This window comes from Myotis davidii, unplaced genomic scaffold (genome assembly GCF_000327345.1).
Source record: "Myotis davidii unplaced genomic scaffold, ASM32734v1 scaffold363, whole genome shotgun sequence".
In the NCBI taxonomy this organism is placed as follows: Eukaryota; Metazoa; Chordata; class Mammalia; order Chiroptera; family Vespertilionidae; genus Myotis; species Myotis davidii.
In genome coordinates this window covers 670,787-691,951 of record NW_006294069.1, presented here as the reverse complement: position 1 = coordinate 691,951, position 21,165 = coordinate 670,787, and the positions used below count along the sequence as shown (strand labels likewise).

Genomic DNA, 21,165 nt, shown 5'->3' with positions numbered 1-21,165 from the left:
TTATCTAAGGAAGCACTGCTTAATGATTTTTCTCCTGGCCCAACATTCTGGGCATTAGCTGGAATTGCTGAGTGATTTACAGTGGGGAGACCATGAAAACAATTTCTTATTTGTCCACAAATTATCATTAGCAGTTTCATTTGCAGATTGAAGGAGCAGGAAGAGTGGGCTCTTCACCAGTTGCAACTTTCCTCTGATTAGAGTGTTAGTTCAATTATGCCTAATTAACTTTTATTACAGCTAGTGGTGATAATTACTTGCAAGTCAGTTTTTGCCCAGTTATACCAAGGCTGAAGTATGAACTTGATGGATTTTAATAACCAGAATGACACATTTTACACCCTCCCTGCACTGCAATTAATTTTTTTTCCATACCTCTTTTAGATAGAAGGTCAAAGAATTATAAAACTTAATCTTACACTTAAAACATATTGTTCTTTTGAAGAGCTGTATAGGGTCATATTTTATTTTTATTTATTTATTTTTTAATATATTTTATTGATTTCCGAGAGGAAGGGGGAGTGAAAGAGAGATAGACACATCACTGATGAGCGAGTAATTGATTGCGTATGCTTACATCAATGATGAGAGAGAATCATTGATTGGCTGCCTCCTGCAGGCCCCCTACTGGGGATTGAGCCCATAACCCAGGCATGTGCCCTTGGCTGTAATCGAACCCAGGACCCTTCAGTCCCCAGGCTGACACTCTATCCACTGAGCCAAACCAGCTAGGACGGATCATATTTTAAAAGAATCTATTAGGAACAACCGTATTGGCTTTTTATATTCTGAGATTATACCCTTGAGTTCATTGCTGTTCATCATAGGAGAATATAACAAGATGGAACTAAATGTCATTTATAGCAACATGTGCTTATTGTAAGATTATGATAATTGGCAAGGTGCAGTTTAGTCTTCTGCTTGCATTTGAAATTCTTTTCAAAGTGCAAAAGAAAATTTTATTTTGGAATACTTTTAAAATCAGTAGGACACTAAGAATTCGTGGATATGGACAGTGGTGAGGTGATTTTTGGGTGGGAGGTTGGGGTGGGTGGTACTAGATGTGCCCTGTGCCACCAGCATGTGGTAGTAAGAAGACATTATGCAAGGCCAGGAACTATAATTACATTAATAATTTACTTCTAAGAGATTCCAGGGCATCTAATTTTTAGACAGGCAAATGGCATTGTTGATCTGTTTCAATAGCAAATATAACACCGCCATAAAAAGGATGAAATACTGCCATTTGTGATTATATGGATGGATCCTGAGAATATCACACTAAGCGAAATAACTCAGATGGAAAGGAGAAGAATCATATAATTTCATTCATATGTGAAATATAAACCAAAGAGGGCACAGAGGGGATAAATGGCAATGGAAAATTAAAATCATTAGGACACTGAAAACACATTTCTTTAGCTCTATAGGAATTTTATGATGTTATTTTAATCCTATATAATAAAAAGCTAATATGCTAATTAGACAGGGCTGGGGAACTACCTTCTGGAATGACCAGTGGGCTTGGGGGAGAGGGGGCTGCGAGGCAGCTGGGGCTGCGAGGGCCGAGCCCCTTGTATAAATTTTGTGCATTGTGCCTCATAGTTATATAATCCTAGGGGACCAGTGCATGGAATTCGTGCGCTGGGGGTGGGGTGGGTGTGGATTCCCCTCAGCCCAGCCTGCCCCCTCTCACAGACTGGAAGCCCTCAGGGGATGTCCTACTGGTCAGCTCCTCCTCCCCTTGAGGAGCAGGCCTAAGCCACAGTCTGGCCTCCCTTTGTGGGAGGCAACCAGGCTGATCAGGGGAAGGCATTAATTTGATCATAATCAAACCCGAACCCTGCGGTCGGCAGGCCAAGGCTCTATCCACTGAGCCAAACCAGCTAGGGCAGGATATGATATTTCTTAGCCCCTCTAGCAGCGGACCTTCGTTTTTTCCTCCAGGAGTGTGGTGGAAAAACCCTAGATCACCTTCTTGGATTCTTGTAACCCAAGTTACGAAGAACACTGCAAGTGGCGGCAATAGGGTCCCAGGTTTGATTCCTGTTAAGGGCATGCACCTTGGTTGGGGACACATCCCAGTGGGGAGTGTGCAGGAGGCAGCTGATCGATGTTTCTCTCTCATTGATGTTTCCTCTCCCCTCTGTAAAAAAATCAATAAAAAATATTTTTTTAAAAAAGAAAAGGTGTTTCCTCTGCAGCTCATGCGCAGAGGACCTCCTGGGTTGTGTCCACTGGGCTAGGGGAGTGTCCCCACTGCCGGGGGGTGGGGGGTGAGGCATATCCCCAAGGCCTGCAGCCAGCCCTGCGTGTTGTGGGCACCAGGCTGGGAGGTGTGCGGAGACCCTGGGCCACGCATGTGGTGGCCGTCGGGTCTCCACATGTCCCCCGAGGCTGGCAGCCAGCCCCGCGTTGTGGGCACCAGGCTGAGGGACGTGGACCCAGGTCGCCACTTGGCGCCAGTGCATGCGCAAGCAGCCCCGAGGCGGGAACATCTGCTTGGTGCCTATGCCGTAGGCCCGGAGTGGCCGGGGGCGTTCTGGGACACTGGCTGCTCAGGGCCTATGTGCAGGCCTACAGGCTAGGAGCGGCCTGGGTCCCAAGGATGTTCCCGGGACCCAGGCCACTTGGCATCTGTGTATGCAAATTAACCCACCATCTTTGTCAGGTTAATTTGCATACTCCTGATTGGCTGGTGAACATAGCAGAGGGATGGTCAATTTACATGTTTCTCTTTTATTATATAGGATTTTTGGAAACAATCCCTGCTAGATGGATAAAGAGGGAAAGGAGGAAAGGGAAATAGTTTATCTTCCTCTGAAGATGACTGAGTTCCTTTGCCATTTCCCTTCAAACATTCCCTTCAATATTGTTGTTTGATGGATACCCTGAAATGTAAATGAGCTTGTAAGCAGAATCTTCTCCTTAATTTGCAATAGGTTAAAGTTGATTTCAACTGGGTCTGTTCTTAGATCTCCATGTGACTTGGTGCTGCTTTCATTTCAGATGCTCACCTTAGTGTCCTTTGTTGCTAGGCTCTCTTCCCAAGGACTGATCAATTTCCTGCAATAGCTTCATGTATGGCAATGCATTTTAAGAGCCTGTTTTTAGTTAGTATTTATTTAAAGTAAGGGAAGAAAATTCATGGCTGCTTGGAGAAGGGCCATAATGTACTTGGTCCTCCTCTAAAACTTCTGTGGTCTCACTAAATAGGAAAAAAGAGGAAAGGGTAAGTAATAAATATCATCCTTATACTTCAAAGCTCTTCATTGATTGTTACTGAAAACCTTTCTGCTGTTGAGTAACCACGGCCCTGCCCGCCAGCTGCTGTTTTTGTGAAAATGGAGAAGCTAGTTATAGTAGGTACTTTTCAGGAAGTTTGGAGATAAAGCTTATGATGTTATTTGAAACTTTTTGAATAGTGAGAGAAAAAGACTGTCAAACTCCATTACGCTCCAGAAGATATAACAAAGTATCCCTTTATAGCATAGGGGAATTTGCATGGCACTTGCTTAGGTTCAGAATGTTTTTATTTTTTAAATATATTTTTATTGATTTCAGAGAGAAGTGGAGAGGGAGAGAGAGGTAGAAACTTCAATGATGAGAGAGAATCATTGATCAGCACTGGGGATCAAGCCCACAACCTGGGCATGTTCCCTGACTGGGAATCAAACCATGACCTCCTGGTTCATAGGTCAGCGCTCAACCACTGAGCCATAACAGCTGGGCCAGGATGTGTGTTTAGAAGGAAGGGACTTGAAAAATTTAAATCATGAACATGAATGTAATTAAGACATTAGTGAATATTAGACCTGAAGAAAGGATAGTCATTAATAGCACCTTCTTCAGGATAGACATTTCTTTTGGAATCTTTCTAAAGGTGAAATTCACCATTTTTAAAATAAGAGGATTGCACTAATGCCACTCAATAGAAGCATTGCCAGAGCAAAGTGGAGGTTGGAAGAAAATTTGAAGTGTAGGCATGGGGTCTTAGAATTTCAAATACATGAGAAAGGACCAGTCAGAAATTAACCATATACCAACTGAAATAATGAATAATGTACAGGGATTCAATAGTAGAATAGAGGATTCCGAAAATTAAATCAGTGATTTGGAATATAAGGAAGCAAAAAATACCCACCAAAAGAGCAAAAAGATTTAAAAAAAGAAAAAAGAATCCAAAAATATTAAGATAGTGCAAGGAGCCTCTAGGACAACTTAAAGTGTACCAACATTCGCATCATGGGGATGCCAAAAGGAGAAGAGAGGGAGTAAGAAACTAAAAACCTATTTGAAGAAATAATGACAGAAAACTTCCCCTACCTGGTGAAAGAAATAGATTTACAAGTCCAGGAAGTGCAGAGAGTCCCGAACAGAAGGAACTCAAAGAGGCCCACACCAAGACACATCATAATTAAAATGCCAAGGGCTAAAGACAAAAGAGAGAATCTTAAAAGCAGCAAGAGAAAAGTAGTTACTTACAAGGGCATGCCCATATGACTGTTAGCTGATTTCTCAACAGAAACTTTGCAGGCCAGAAGGGAGTGGTAAGAAATATTCAAAGTGATGAATAATAAGGACCTATAAACAACATTACCCAGCAAAGCTCTCTTTTTGACTTGAAGGTCAGATAAAGAGCTCCACAGACAAGAAAAAGCTAAAGGAGTTCATCACCACCAAACCAGTATTACATGAAATGTTGAAGCGTATTCTTTAAGAAGAGAGAGAAGTAAAAGAAATAAAAAATATGAGCCATAAAATAGCAGTAAATACATACCAGCATGCAATCTAAAAATAAACCAATAAGGAATCTAATGAATAAAATAGAATCAGTGGCATGGAATCTCAGAAGTGTGGGGCCAGGGAGCAGGAAGAGATTAACCAAAGATCTTATATATGTATATGCATTACCTATGGACCTAGACAATAGGGTGGTGAAGGCCTGCTGTAGGGTGGGAACCGGGTGGAGGGGTAAAATAGGGTAGGGGGGTGGGGGGGCATCTTGGATTTTGATAAATTAGGAAAGTGATAGTCAACATTTAAATAGTGTTCACTGCATGTCTAGTGCCAGTATCTGAAGCACTTGATTATATTAACATAAACCTATTGAATCCTCACAATTCCAGGAAGCAGGTACATTTTGTAGATGAAATTAAGTGTCTTCCCCAAGGTCACACAGCAAGTAAGTAGCAGAGCTGGGATTCAAAGTCAAAGCCTTAACAACTTTGATATAGTCCTCTTGTTAATCCAGATTTCAAAGGTGATTTGCGCTGCAGTTAACATTAATCCTTATAGGCATATCTCAGGTTCGGTTCCAGACCACAGCAATAAAGCAAGTATCACAAAAAAGTAAATTGCATGTATTTTTTTGTTTGTTTTGTTTCCTAATGCATATAAAACTTATGGTTATATTATACTGTAGACTGTTAAGTACACAATAATAGCATTATGTCTAAAAAATGTACATACTTCAATTTAAAAATACTTTATTGCTAAAAAATGCCAACCAGCCCTGACCAGTTTGGCTCAGTGGCTGGAGTGTCGGCCTGTGGACTGAAGAGTCCCAGGTTCGATTCCAGTCAAGGGCATGTACCTTGGTTGTGGGCACTTCCCCAGTGGGAGGTGTGCAGGGGGCAGCTGATCGATGTTTCTCTCTCATGGATGTTTCCAGCTCTCCCTCTCCCTTCCTCTCTGTAAAAAATCAATAAAAAATATATATTTTAAAAATGACAACCATTATCTGAGCCTGTTGGGAAAATGGCACAAATCTTCAATTTTTTTAAGTTCATTTTTAGAGAGGAAGGGAGGAGGAGAGAAACATTGATGTGAGAAAGAAATATTGATTGGCTTCCTCCTGCATGCCCCCTACTGGAGATTGAGCCTGCAACCCAGGGCATGTGCCCTACCCAGGAATGGAACCTCAAACTCTGGGTGCACAGGAGGGTGCCCAACAAACTGAGCCACACCAGTCAGAGCCAAACCTTTGATTTGTTGGAGAGAGTGGGGCAATATCTGTGAGCCAAAATAGAGCAAAGTGCAATAAAACAAAGTGTTTATCTGATGGTTTTTGGTTAGTGAGAAAAATGGTGTTTTTTTAAAAAATATATTTTATTGATTTTTTACAGAGAGGAAGGAAGTGGGATAGAGAGTTAGAAACATTGATGAGAGAGAAACATCAATCAGTTGCCTCCTGCACACCCCCTACTGGGGATGTGCCCGCAACCAAGGTACATGCCCTTGACCGGAATCGAACCCAGGACCCTTCAGTCCGCAGGCCGACGCTCTATCCACTGAGCCAAACTGATTAGGGCGGATTTTCCCCTTTTGAAAACTCTTTATAAAACAATGATTTGCCCTTGCCACCTAGTGTTACTTCCTTGGCTCTGTTGGTTTTATGTTCAAGAAATGAAAGCTAATTCAAATATTATTGTAAACTACAGTAGTCAGTCTCCTATTTAAGAGGCAGCTGATAGATGATTCTATCTCATAGATGTTTGCACACATCAAAATTTAATACATATATAAGAGATTACGGTGGTCATTTATGGATTGGTTCCTTCTAAAAAATACAGGGAGAAAGTGTTATCTGCAAGACTGCTGAGTGAATGTGTTCTTTGTACTTTCATCATTACAGCATCTCAGTTATCCAGATGAAGTACAAGGCCTGGAGGTGGGAGTGTGCTCAGCTCCTTCGAGGACCTGCAAGGAGAACACTAGGGCTAGAAGTAGAGTCAGCAAGCGGGGCATGGGGGTTAGAAGATGAGGTCAGAGCCCTAGCCAGTTTTGCTCAATGGATAGAATGTCAGTCTGTGGACCAAAGGGTCATGGGTTCGATTCTGGTCAAGGGCACATACCTTGGTTGCAGGCCCTCCCCAGTCAAGGCTCGTGCAACCAATTGATGTGTTTCACATCGATGTTTCTCTCTCTTTCCTTCTCTCTTCCACTCTCCCTAAAAATCAATGGGAAAATATCCTCTGATGAGGATTAACCAAAACAAAAACAAAAAAAAAGAAGATGAGATCAGAGAGGTTTGTTTTACATTTGAGCTTTTCCTCCACTCATATGGAGTAACAGAGTATGGAAGGCCTTATGGGCCATGTTAGGATTTTGTATTTTATTCTAAGTGAGATGGGAAGTTATTGGAGATTTTTGAGCTGATAAGATTTCCAATTAAAAATATTAATTACTCTGGCTGCTGTGTGGAGAATAGATTGGGTTACAGGAGCAAGTGGGGGTGGGTGGACAGAGAGACCATGTAGAAGGCTATTGTAGTCTGGGCTACAGATGACGAGATGACAAATGAAATTATTACCTATCTCCAAGAAAGGTTGGGAGACCTAATTAAGAAAACATCACTTGAGTCCCTCATACAGCCCATTTCACAATATTAGTCTGCAGTATTTGTTAATTCCCTTCCTTTCCTTGGAGTTTGCGCTCAGCTGTATTAGGACCATAGGGGACTGGTTATTAGGTAGAGATCAGCATTCACAAGGAATGGGATTCTGAGCAGTACCTCAGTCATTTGATCCCAACAGGAGACTTTATTCTTGGCACACTGTTCATTCTGTTACCCTACCTACCAGAGGCCTAAAAAGACCGAATCTGTGCCAGAACTCTTGGGCTGCTCTGTTCTCATTGAGGCATTCAATCTTCAATTCTTTCTGCAGTTGCTATCTTAGCCACAGTTTGAACAGCCTCTTTTACAAAGTATCTTTTCAGCCACCTGGACTTGCAAGCTGGAGCTCTCTGATACTCATCATGACAGGGTAATTTCACATACCTGAGAGGGCCCTCTAAGAAAAAGAAAGAGGTTTTGTGATCTTTGTTTAACATTTGAGCTTTTCCTTCACTCGTATGATGTAAAGCCTTAATATGCCACCTTGACTTCTGGGTTTTGCAGCATGAGAAAAAAATCTCATGTTTTAGTACATTATACTTCTTTGGGAAAAGCTTGGTCCTTGGTGTACACAAGGTAACTTTCTTAGCATTGTGGACAAGGTTTCCTTCCCTACAAAAGTCCACCTCAATGTCTGCTTGCTTGAACTGTGTATATCTTATTGGTAGACAGCACTGATGAAACAATGCTGCCATCTTGACATAATGTCAGGATTGCCTGTCCAAAGAGGGCTCTGGCCACCTTAATTTCCTTGGGGTGCAGTACAGTTTTGGGGTGGGATAGGGTAGGGTCCAGGAGGTCTAATTGTGTCACAGGCAATAGGAAAGGTGAATCCCCAGAAACTGACAAACAGAATTTGCTTTAACAGTAGTTAATTGTGTCTCCTAAGATGTTTTGCTTTTTCTTCCTTTTGAAAGTGAGTTCGGGTTACTGGAGTGTCACAGGTGAAAATTTGGGTGCTTTTGCAACTCATGTACTATACTGCCTCTGGAAATGACTGACTGGCCCGGCTCTAAACCTACCCTGTAAATAGACTAAGCCAGGCCCTATGAGGACCAGCTGTCTTTAGGAACACTGTTCTGTTTTCAGGGAGAAATCATTTTCCCCTTCACCTCAGTTAGAATGTGCCCTAGCCTTGCTGCTCCCTTCTTAGCTGAGGCCCAGATGAGAGCCAGCGCGCCATTCATTTGGCAGCCCCATGGGCCTTTCCAAAAGCCCATGATAGAGAGAGGCAACCTACAGGAAATGCTAAATGAGTACATCCAGAGCTTGTGAGCATAAAAGACCTTACAGATGCGCCTGTATTTTTCATTTAATTATGTGGATAGGTAGATTTTCTTTTCCTCACCCACTCGTCTGTGCTGACTGAAATATTTTATCCTTAGTAATAGTTTCGAGCAAATTGTTGCTACAGATAAAAACATAGATATATTTTCAGCCAACATGCTACTAATTAAATTGCTTATCTATCTAAACTTGGGCCTGTGCTGCTCATATCAGATGTCCCTGGTATCTTCCTTGAGTGAGTTGCCTTGTGTTCCATGACCTTGTTTTTTTGTTCATTACAGTGTGAGTGACTGCCCCATGTTGTGTTGATGCCGGTCTGCCATGCTAGCCTGTCTACCAGGGCCAGGTGACCTGTCCTTTCAGCTTCTTTCTCACACGCAGATGAACACTGGACTTCAGAAATGTAAGTAATCTGGATCCCAGGGAAGGTTGTGGTCCTTTGTTTTGACCCTACATTTGAGCTGTTTCGGAGGGGTACATTGACTATGGACTTTGATATCTTCAAGATATTCTTCAGTACAGACAAAAGAAAGCAATTGCAAAAACTTGTCAGCAGTGTGAGATACCTTTGATCAGAGAGATCCTCTCAAATACTAGAATTTCCCAGTGTATACCATCTTAATTTTAATTGTTGCTGATAACTCTCTTGAGCACTATAAGGAGTTTTACAGGAGATATATAATCACTCTTTAAAAAAGTATCTCAAACGGAATCCCCACGAGGAATTAAATGAAACGCACAGTTCAGATTCCTTATTATATCTCCGAAACAAACTGTTTACACTGCTCCTTTGTTTTGGACTCTCTGACTACTTTCTACCATGGAAACAGACAATTCCCTTTGGCTCTGCTGTCTGCCTTCTGAGCCAGTGCCCTCAGTTCACAGCAAGTAAAGCAGCTTCCGCCTTCAGAGGGATAAGGAGCTAGCTTTCTCAGTCTTTCTGGTATATTCCTGCTAATATACTTCCCATATGATTGAGCTTTTGAGAATTGTCTGTTAGATTTCTGTCTCAAACTGGCGGGAATTGGGGCTTTGTACTTCATGCTTTCCCAGATTACTACCTTCTATCCTTGAACTGCATGAATGTGCAAGGAAATGATTCTATTCCTGGCTCATTACCATGTACAGTATCTTCAGGTGTCAAAATGGTCCTAAATTTGGAATAGACTTTCCTTTTAGAGCAAAAAGGGGAAATCAATGAAACATCTACACTTCCCTTTTAATAGAAAAGGTTCTTCAACATCTTATCTGATCCTTGATGATAGGGTTCTGTACAGGGCCAGAGAGCAAATGTTTTAGGCTTTGTGGGCCATGGTCTCTGTGGCATCTACTCAGCTCTGCTATTGTAGGGCAAAGGCAGCTGTAGACGATATGTAAACACTGCATGTAACTGTGTTCCAGTAAAACTTTTAATTAAAAACAGCAGCTGGATTTTGGCCCAAAGACCATAGTTTACTGACCCTATTCTGTGAGATCATCTTCAGAAGTTAAAATAATCTAGCTTCTGACTTCCTTTCTTTGAGGGAGAGTAAGACTCAGAGTCTGGCTAGATCTAGGATTTGGCCAATGAATCCAGCATATATAACGACAAAACTGAAGGTGACCGTCTTCCTTCTGCAGTAGGCAAGCTCTGCTGTGCCAGCTTTCTCCCCAGCCTTTCTTTTCATAAGTGATGACAGGTGATGAAGTTGTATTTGCTCCCTGGCCACCCAGATCTCCATGCTAACTGCATTGTGACTGGTTATGGGCTTCCAGAGGACACAACTGGAAAGGGAGTATACTTGGAAGTATACAGTAAGATGATAAAGAGCAGTTCACTGTCTTCTACATTCCTTGACTTACTTTGACAGCTTCACCTAGAGATGTGATGTCAAGGGATGAGCCATTTGGGAGGACAGGCAAATTGGCAGCTTTGTCTTGGGTGCTGACATTGAGATCTCCACTTTACTTTTCCCCCAAAGCAGCTCCTAAGTAGCCTCTGCTAACCACTGTCCCTCGTCTATATTTGAGAATTGAGATGTCCTTCTTTCCTGGTTTCAGACTCAACAGTCCATTTGGGGGACAGTGTATTTAAATTCCTTTGACTCTCTTGTTGCTATCCTTAACTAAATCCACACCTTTGCAGAGGAGAAATACTATTGGTATTTTTAAGCCTGCTTGCTTGCTTCTCTCCTCTCCCAAAAGGTATAAAAAAAAAGAAAAATCTTGACTTATAGCTGTTAATGTTAAACATTTACAGTTAAGGTGAGCTAGAGCATAAGCTGTCTTCTTCAGGAACCAACAGCTAAAGAGCTGCTTAGAACTCAAGTTTACCAGTTATAGAAACCTTAAAACTTCCATTCTTAGAAGGGTCTTCTAAATTCCTAGAAACACAGAGCTTGGTATCTGGTGGGGTGAGGATGAGATATGGATGTTGATAGCTTACTGTGCTTTATGTTGTAAGAGTCAGCTCAAGGCAAGAGAATTGGATCAGGGGTCAGGAGTCGGGATATGTGGCTTCTTGGCCCAGCACTATAAGTCACCTGGCTAATCACTTTTTCCCAGGCTTGAGTCACCACATGTATAAATAGAGTCACAGGATTGATTCCTTCTAACTCCACATTTTCTCTTCTCTCCTTCCTGTTCGGTGTGTGTAGGAGAATGTGATGTTTCACAGCCTAGATGTATAATTTGCCATAGGGCAGGCTGGATTAAAGAAATCTTGGTTTGGTGTGGGTCCTGTACTTGGTAGAGGACCAGAGTTAGGGTTAGATGGATGCCTCCCAGAGCTTTTCTAGATTATATATTTCATGATGCCACTTGCTTTGAGAGTCCTAGCCATTTTGGAATTCTGTACTTGGAAATTTGTTTTCCTCTGACCCACCTTCTCCTAATCCCCCAGAAATATGTGTTTTTGAACATTTTTTTTATTAACTCCAAGCTCAGTTTATGGTCAGGTATATAGTAGTGGCTCAATAAATATTTTTGGATGAATGGCTGAAATTATCAGAAGACCTTGGTTTGGCTCAGTGGATAGAGCGTCCGCCTGCGGACTAAGGGTCCCGGGTTCGATTCTGGTCAAGGGCACATGCCTGGAATGTGGGGTGTGCAGGAGGCAGCTGATCAATGATTCTCTCTCATCATTGATGTTTCTATCTTTCTCTTCCTCTCTAAAATCAATAAAAAAAATATATTTTTTAAATATATATGTGAAGAATTTGACCTTATTTATTTACTTGTCAATATTTTTAAAAAGACCTTGGTTTTCAAATCATCTTTTAGATAATAACTTTGACCTATTTTATTGCAGAGTTTTGGAGCTGGAACAAATGTCAAAATTCTTTTACTGCTTCTTAGTATTGTCTGTCTGCCCCCTAGTGGGAGGGCCTGGAAATTGTTAATTGGACCAAATGATTGAATAAACTCATAGAAATATCAGCAATATTAACTAGCATCTGTTCATCTGTTGAGTTGCTAAGCATGTGCCAGGCACTATCTTGAGTTGTTTTTTTTGTTTGTTTGGTTTTTTTTCCATCACCATTTAATCTCCTCTTGCCCTCTTCTAACTCCACTCACTCCCTTCCCTCCTACAATCACCACACTGTTGAGCATTTTTAAAATATATATACATTTTTTGAATACTTTTTATTGATTTCAGAGAGGAAGGGAGTGGGAGAGAGAGATAGAAACATCAATGATGAGAGAGAATCATTGATCAACTGCCTCCTGCACACCCCCTACTGGGGATTGAGCCCACAACCCAAGCATGTGCCCTTGACCAGAATCGAACCAGAGACCCTTCAGTCCGCAGGCCAATGCTCTATCCACTGAGCCAAATCAGCTAGGGCCTGTTGAGTATTTTTATATGTTATTATTATTTTTAATGTATTTTTATTGATTTCGGAGAGGGAGGGAGAGATAGAAACAGCAATCGGCTGCCTCCTGCATGCACCCAACTGGGGACTGAGCCTGCAAGCCAGGCACATGCCCCTGACCAGAATCAAACCCAGACCCTTCAATCTACAAGCTGGCGCTCTATCCACTCAGCCAAACTGGCTAGGGCCTGTTGAGTATTTTTATATATGTTGTTATTCATTCCTCAATAATTCCGTATGGGAGACACTCTTATCTTTCTTTTAAAGATGAGGCACAGAGTGTTTGCCACTTGCCAACATCACATTACAGTTCAGTGATTGGGCTAGAACTCACACTTGGTTCAGATTCCAAAGCTTGCGTTAGAAACACACTGCTTGTGCCTCTCCACCTATAGATAGAGGTTTCTGCTGTATATGCCACCCATGTCACCTGACCTTCAAAATAGAAGGATACATACGGAGGTCCCTGTGGGGAAGCCTGTATTCAAGCAGATTTCCCCCTAGTCCCAAGAATAGACAAAAGTGCTTTTGGCTACATTTAACTCTCCAGACTCAAGTCCAGGGTGTCCTGCAGTGGGAGCTTCCTTTGTCAGGGTTCTTTGTCCTGTCTTTGGACAGACTTAGCCAAAACTGATATCCTTGAATAATAAATATCAACAGTCATTGTTCCTGTACACAGAGTATTTTCCCATTCATCGGATCTCTTGATCTTAGTAATCCTGTGAAGCAGGACAGTAGATATCATACCTGTTTGTTATAAATGAGGAATGACTGAGACTGGGTAGTTAGATAATAAAGTCAGTACTTGAATCTGGATCTCTCTTTTCTTCTAACGACATATCCCCTATTCTTTATACTGCCTCATGTCTTGATTAATGACTCAGTTGGTACTTGATATTTAAGTAATTTGCTTACAAAGCTGTAGTATCTATGTGTTAGCTGAGCACTTAAGATGTTATAGAAGAAAGAGAGACTCTAGGATGCCTGTGTGTGAGGACTGAGATAAAAAGTATTGAGAGCTGGCTGGAGTGGCTCAGTGTTTGGGTGTCAACATATGAACCAGGAAGTGATGGTTCGATTCCCAGTCAGGGCATATGCCTGGGTTGTGGGCTCAATCCCCAGTGTGGGGTGTGCAGGGGGCAGCCAGTCAATGCTTCTCTCTCATCATTGATGTTTCTTTCTCTCCCTCTCCCTTTCTCTCTGAAATCAATAAAAATATATATTTTTAAACTATATATGTGAAGAATTTGACCTTATTTATTTATTTATTATCATTATTTTAGAACTTGACCTTTTTTAAAAGGTTGGGCTTAAGTCATATGTGAAGTGGTTGGTACTGAATTACCAGAACATGGCCTCTGGTCCAATATATTCATCTCATCCTTGAGATTCTTCCTTAATAAAAATCCTGTAGCCTGTGTTACCTCCCCTCTCACCCATTACTTCCCTTTGATGCTTGTCCCTTTGTTTGACTACCCCCATTACTGCTGTCACCATCAGTGGAGGCAAGACAAGAAGAACTAACTAGCCTTGGCCTGTGGGGGAAAAAGAACTAATCAATGTCAGTGTCATACTCCTGAATGTATCCCTTCTTCCTCTGCTAGAAAAAACAGCAACCTGAGAGTTGGTACTGACTTGAAAAAAGGAACTCTATTGATCTCTGGTCAGGGTACATACAAGAATCAACCAATGAATGCATGAATAAGTGGAATAAATCTATGGCTTGTGCCCTCTCTCTTCATCTTCTTCTTCCTTCTTTCTTCTCCCTTCCTCCCCTCCTTCTCCCACCCCACCTTTCCCTCTCTCTCTCTTTCTCAAAATAAATAAATAAATAAAATTTAGAAAGAAACTCTGTTATTCAGCAAGCTCAACTGTATTCCTCTCTCTTGGCCTTCAAGGAGAAAAGCCCACTAACATGGAGGAGAGCCCAGGGGCAGACCGTTATTTCCTGTCTGAACTAAAACTCAGTAGCTTCAAACTCCCATTCCTCAGCCCAGTTCAGTTGTTCAGTCAGGCAGTGCCTATACTGATGGCACTTAACAGGTATTTGCTACATAGCTGCTCGAGGTAAGACACTGAGCTAGGAGTGTTACATGATTTTAACCAAACAGACACCTAAGGCCAGTGGCTGACCAGGTCAGTTTCTAATGGAATTCTGGTACCTTGAGCTTAGGAACTATGGCTCAGTGATTCTAGACTTTTTTTTTTAAATATATATACCTTATTGTCAAGGAGAATGTAAGAAGGGTCAGAAAAGGCTCCACTTTATGGAGACTGGAGCCCATTAATTAACCCTTTGTACACCATAAGTGTCTATAGACGCAATGAAATTCAAAATATCACAGCGTGTAGCGATGGTTTCCATTTTGGATGAGTGGCAGTTAAGGGACAGTGGCCTACAAAAAGCAGAACTCAAACTCTGCTCTCAGAGCTTTGACCCTCCTCAGCAGCTAGTGGATGGGAAAGATTTCTGAGACTCTGCCTTCCTCTCCCTCCTACCCCAGTTGTCACCATCACATTCATCTTAAGATGTTCATGAAATCTGTCATCTTACAGACATTTCTTTTATGGGTAGAGCATTTATCCTGTAAATAAAGCAGACCCGCACTAACCAGTTTGGCTCAATGGATAGAGTGTGTCAGCTTGTGGACTCAAGGGTCGCAGGTTCGATTCCGGTCAAGGGCATATACCTTGGCTGCGGGCACATCCCCAGTGGGGGGTGTGCACCTCCCGCAGGCCCCCTACTGGGGACCGAGCCCACAACCCAGGCATGTGCCCTTTGCTGGAATCGAACCTGGTACCCTTCAGTCCCCAGGCCGACGCTCTATCCATTGAGCCAAATCAGCTGGGGCTCATTGATGTTTCTAACTCTCTATCCCTCTCCCTTCCTCTCTGTAAAAAATCAATAAAAAATATTTTTAAAAAACTAAAGCAGACCCTTAAACATGTTTGCCTATCTGCTAAGTCAAGGCATTGTTCCAGTATTTGAAAGCATTAAGCCTTTTTCCTGTCTGTACTCTTTTTGCTAAGTTCTACCTTCTTGAGTGTGGACCCGAATTCTCTGCCTATCCTAGACTTGAGCTTTCTTTTCCTGCTTCCAAGAGCAGCAGTTTCTAAGCAGTTGCTGCCAACTAACCAGCAGTGTCACCAAAGGATGGTAGCTGGGCCTCTTTAGCACACGCACTAGCCTACTTCTCTTCCAGGTGATGCCCAGTGACATGATTTTCAAATAAGGTCTCCTTGAGCCAGGCCAGCTGAAGTCACAAGCCCAGCATTCAGTCAGCTTTGTCCCTGCTCTATATGGCTGCCTTCTGCAAGGGGAGGAAGTAGGGAGGGACCTGCTAGCTGAGCCTAGGTTCCCAGCCAAGCCCCCTTCCTTCTGCTTTGGGCAGTTTGTGTACTTAGTCACTCAGCAAGCCTTTATTAAGCACCTTTTGTGTAAACTCAGGGGAGACCCTCCCTCAGAGAGAGGGATAACAGAGCAGAGACCCCGTGTAGGAGCCTGGCATCCTGAAAGAGCTCTTGTTCTCAGAACCTTTTCCTTTTTGACTGGAAACACAACATCCGCTGGAGCCCCCTGATGGGAGGCAACTGGAGATAGGAACAAAGAGACTGTTAACATTAATGAGGCACATTGAGTGGGTATTTCCGCAGTCTCCAAAGGAAGTCAGATTTTTCCTCTTTCATTTTGGAAAGTGACAGCTGACAAGGGCCAAATACAGACTATTTTTGGCTCTCAGGACTTAAAGATTCTCTAAATCCTTTCTTCTCAAATTCCCTCTCTGCTGCCTTGTCATTATTGTCACCCCCCTCAAGGAAATAAAGCCTTTTGATCTTTACCCAGTCAGGCTGAGAGTAGTAAGCTGTAAACAAAAGTGAACTTGTGACATGGGATGGGGAGGGATGTTGGCAGCTTACTCCTCTGTTCCTAAAAAAGAAGCATCCTGTCTACTGTGCCAGGATGCCCACCCAATGGGCATGACGCCCCAGCTGCCAATGCTAAGGAGAAAGCTGATGCCTCACTGGCCACTGCAGATGGAAGAGTAGTCACTCTGGCTGCCCTCTTTACCAGGATGTCCCAGGGAAAGGGACTGAGGGCTCTCATAAGCAGCTCTGCTTAGAATCAGCAATACCCAGGCCAGCATGGGCTGGAAGGAACTTGGAGAAAGTTCCATGTAGAACAACTCCGTGAGAACTGGCCAGCTTCTGTCTCTGCCAGATTCTGGACTTTCGAAAGTTGCTCTGCTATTTCTGTCTTTAGTGATGTCATTTGTAAAACAAGCATCATAATAGTACCTGCTTCCTAAAGCAGTAGCAAGTATTCGTTGAGGTAGCCTGTCACATAGCACAAGGCCTGGCCCATTAAAGTATTGATGGGGCCTGAGGCTGGGTCTGACTCTGAAGGCTAGGGAGACAACTTAGTTAGTCCCTCACCTCCCCCCTTTTACACCCTCAAAAGGGGAATCTAGAAGGCTGGTTGGCTTGGCACTGATGAGCTCCCTCTCCTTCTTTGCTCTCCTTCCCCTTCTCTCTCTCTAGGGGACACTACACAGAAAATGAGAACTGCTCACTATCCTACCCCAGCCGAATTGGACGCGTATGCTAAGAAGGTCGCAAACAACCCACTGACTATAAAAATCTTCCCCAACAGTGTGAAGGTTCCCCAGCGGAAACACGTTCGTCGTACTGTGAACGGCCTCGACACATCAGCCCAGCGCTACAGCCCCTACCCGACTCAGGCTGCCACCAAGGCAGGCCTGCTTGCCATTGTCAAAGTGCCAGCCAAAAGCATACTCAAGGACTTTGACGGCACCCGTGCCCGGTTGCTCCCTGAGGCCATCATGAACCCCCCAGTGGTGCCCTATGCTACTGTGGCACCCAGCACTTTAGCCCACCCCCAGGCCCAGGCTCTGGCCCGCCAGCAGGCCCTGCAGCATGCACAGACCCTGGCCCACGCCCCTCCCCAGACGCTGCAGCACCCTCAGGGTATCCCGCCACCCCAGGCGCTGCCCCATCCTCAGAGCCTCCAGCAGCCTCAAGCCCTGGGCCACCCTCAGCCCATGGCCCAAACCCAGGGCTTGGTCCACCCTCAGGGTCTGTCTCACCAAGGTCTCCAGCATCCCCCCAGTTCCTTGTTGCATGGAGGCCGGAAGATGCCAGACTCAGATGCCCCCCCGAATGTGACCGTGTCTACCTCAACTATCCCCCTCTCAATGGCGGCCACCCTGCAGCACAGCCAGCCCCCGGACCTGAGCAGCATTGTGCACCAGATCAACCAGTTTTGCCAGACGAGGGCAGGCATCAGCACTACCTCAGTGTGTGAGGGCCAGATCGCCAACCCCAGCCCCATTAGTCGCAGTCTGCTCATCAATGCAAGCACCCGGGTGTCGACCCACAGCATCCCCACACCAATGCCTTCATGTGTGGTCAATCCCATGGAGCACACCCACGCGGCCACAGCCGCATTGCCTGCGGCAGGCCCTGTCAACCTGCCCACGGGCATCTCTCGAGCCCCCACTGGCTATCCTAATGACCTCAAGCCAGTTGCCTGGAACCAGCATCAGCTGGCCCACCTACAACAGATGTGCAGTGAGGCTGGTGGGACGCCAGCCCCTGGTCTGACAGGCAAGCATGCGACAGGACGCGAGTTGGCAGGGCCTGGCTTTGTGGGCAAGGCCCCTGCCTACCCGCAGGAACTCTGCCTGGCACAGTCCTTCCATTTGAAGCCACCCATGGAGAAGCCAACCCCATCCCCACCAGTCAACGGCCTAGCAGCCCCACTGGCCTACCCCAATGGTCACTACTTCCAACCCCTGTGGAACAACATTCTGCCCACTCCCAATAGCGACAGCTCGGGGTCTCAGGACCTCACCATGCCGTTCCACGGTGGGCAGCCCACGGGTGCACCCCTCGACTGTGCGGCAGCTGCTGGGGCCCACTACCGAGCAGGGACCGGGGCCGGTCCAGTGGCAAGCCAGAACAGCTTGATGCAAACAGTGGATTACCTAAGTGGGGATTTCCAGCAGGCCTGCTTCCGAGAACAGAGTCTGGCCATGCTAAGCAAGGCTCATCGAGCCCCTGGCAGCCGAGCCCCTGACCCCACAGATAGTCGAAGTCTTCACCAGCTATACATCACACACCCCCTCCTAGGTCTAGTCTTACTTTTGAGTAATTGGATAGTTTCAAATTTTTACTGCTCCAATGTGATCATTCTTAGGTTTCTAAGAAGGGAATTTAGTGAGATCTAATTGAGGACAGAGGGGGACTCTCTGTGCCCTCATTCTCTCCCGTCCACCAGCCCTAGCAGTTTTTGGATTTATGTTCGGACCTAATCCCAATCCCAGGCTTTTTTTCTTCACTGCCTGCCTGTCAGTCAGTCCTATGCCATGTCCATCTCCCTTCCCCCCCTTGCATTTTCCACCGGCCACCTCCTGTCTTTTCCTGCTCTGCCTACCTTAGGACTGAGTGAGCTAAGGGCCCGAGGTGAGGCAGCTATAGGTGCCCAGCCCCCTAAGCTAGGCCTCTCCCTGTTTGTCTCTCTTTCTCTAGGACTAAAAAGCCAGGCTTCCCAAGTGCTCTGGAAGCTAATTCCTTATTCACCTGAAAGACCTCAAATCAAAACTGACCAGTCTTCATCTCTTCTCAGCCTCTCTTCATTCCTCAAGGCTTTTATGTCTACATTGATCCCAGAGCCACTGAACTTACCCTTGCCATACTTCTCAAGGGCATCCTGCAGGCACTTGGCCATAGCCTTGAGACATGAGGAAAAAATGTGTCTTTGTGTTGTATCTTGGTTCCTGATTCCCCTTTCCAGCCCTAGAGAAATGCAGTGACCATCCAGCATATCTAAGATCCTTTTCTCACTGTTGCCTCTCCTCACTCATCTGCTGCCCTCATTCCCCACCCCCATCCAAAAAACAAGTAAAACAAAAAAACCGATCTTACTTGAGGAATTAGGTAGGTAAGGGATGATCACATTGGAGTTTGGAATTAAAAACACCAAAAAAAAAAAGAAAAAGGCTTTTTGGTTCTCTACACTGGCTAAGAATATTGCTCTACACTGTAAGTTTTAAATGTCATGTTTCTGTATGAATGTAGTGTGGATTTGAGTAGCATTGTGTGCGAGTGGCCCCACAGGTACATTCACCTTCTAGACACCTCCTTTCGCAGCCCCTCAGTTTGATGAAGAAAGAAAGAAAAACACAAAGCCTTAAGCTCTTTGAATTCTTCCTTTACCAAATGAGCATGGTTCAAACAGCTGAAGATGGGCGAACATTAGTAACAGCCCCTCGCGCCCCTTGCCCATTCTTCACTCATACCCACTCCATGCTCAACACATCCAATTCCCAAGAGATAATTAGTTGGCTAGAAATTTAAGCTTTTCTGTAACTTGACATTTAGATTATGTTTTGTGAATTTTTTTGCACCCTCCTGTTAAAGATGCATAGTTGGGCTCTGCCTTTTTTTTTTTCTTAACCAAATAAGCCCTTTTTCCTCTCTTCTCTGGGGAATGTGAGCTGATGGTCTTATTTAAAATTTGGGGTTTTGTTTACTATCCACTGTTCTTTAGCCAGAATTCTCTAGTGATCTGAATCAATGTGACTGAAGACCAGTTTTTAAATTATGTGTTGGCAAGTTGCCTTATATTTAAAAATAGGAAAAAAGAAAAGCCTGATTGTGTTATGCCAAATGATAGCAACATGAAGTCCTAATTTATTGTTCCTGATTGTTTTCCTGACGTCTGTGAACACTGGTACCTCCCTGTCCCTGAGCCCCCAGGAGCACCTGTTGCTTCTGGTGCAATGCCTTCTCCCAAGGTGTTGGCCACCATCTCACCCAAGGCCCCCTTCCAGTTCTTCCTTCTCTGAGTTAAATTGAAAGCGCACTACTGTCTCTCCTTAGCCCTTGCTTGAGCTCCAAACCAGATATTTTTGCTGTGATTTTTTTTCTAATGCCTCTCCCCAAAAGGTGAGCTGCCATTTTAGGAAATTGGACCAGACACCAACTTGGGGGCTTTATATCAAACCTCAAACCCATCTCTTCCTGTGTGGGGGTGCAAATCTCTGAAGCTCTCACTCCCACCCCTAATCTGCATGGAAAATGTACTGTGACCCCACCTTCGCCCCCAACTGCCCTTGCCTTTGGTGTGAGATGTTTCCTAGTTCACCCTGAGCTCCTCAACCCTCTGCCAGCCAACCCCCAGCCAGCAATAAGAGGCCAAACCAGGCCTCCTATCTATAATCCCTGCCTCCATCCTACACTGCCCCCAGGGAACACTCAGTTTCCCTGAGCTGTCCACATACTGTAGCATTCACTCTCCATCTCTCATCTTCTCACCTGTGGTGGTTTATGGGTGTGATGGGGTTTTTAAGATTATTATAAACCAGTAAAAAGAAAAAAGTCACCTTTCAATCTTGTCCTATTTGTTTATAGTGGTTTCTAACGTCTCATTTACTAGAAGGGAAGTAATTTCTCATTTTAAAGAGGGGAACCCCCGTTCATCCCATTCGGAGCCCCCTCCCCCCCAATTCATTATTGCAGACCAGGTATTGGGATTGTAAGGAATGAAATACGGTCAGTCCACAGGAGGTACCCAGGACCTCTCCCTAGGCAGGACTGCTGGGG

At 44.3% G+C, this 21,165-nt stretch overlaps 1 protein-coding gene across 5 annotated transcripts in view; it reads left to right on the top strand.

Annotated features, from left to right (window-relative positions):
* The window catches only part of FAM222B (family with sequence similarity 222 member B), a 61,777-nt gene extending 40,825 nt beyond the window's left edge, over positions 1 to 20,952 (top strand). For 3 of the 5 annotated variants that reach the window (XM_006768032.2, XM_015566733.1, XM_006768033.2), the window contains exons 2-3: positions 8,968 to 9,089; positions 17,080 to 20,952. In XM_006768032.2, the coding sequence (XP_006768095.1) occupies positions 9,008 to 9,089; positions 17,080 to 18,788 (1,791 nt within the window). In that variant the 5' untranslated portion in view covers positions 8,968 to 9,007 and the 3' untranslated portion in view covers positions 18,789 to 20,952. Of the gene's footprint in view, positions 1 to 7,710; positions 7,770 to 8,967; positions 9,090 to 17,079 lie in introns of those variants that run through there. The other 2 variants (XM_015566734.1, XM_006768034.2) reach the window with 2 other exon arrangements.
* The last annotated feature ends 213 nt before the right edge of the window (positions 20,953 to 21,165 follow it).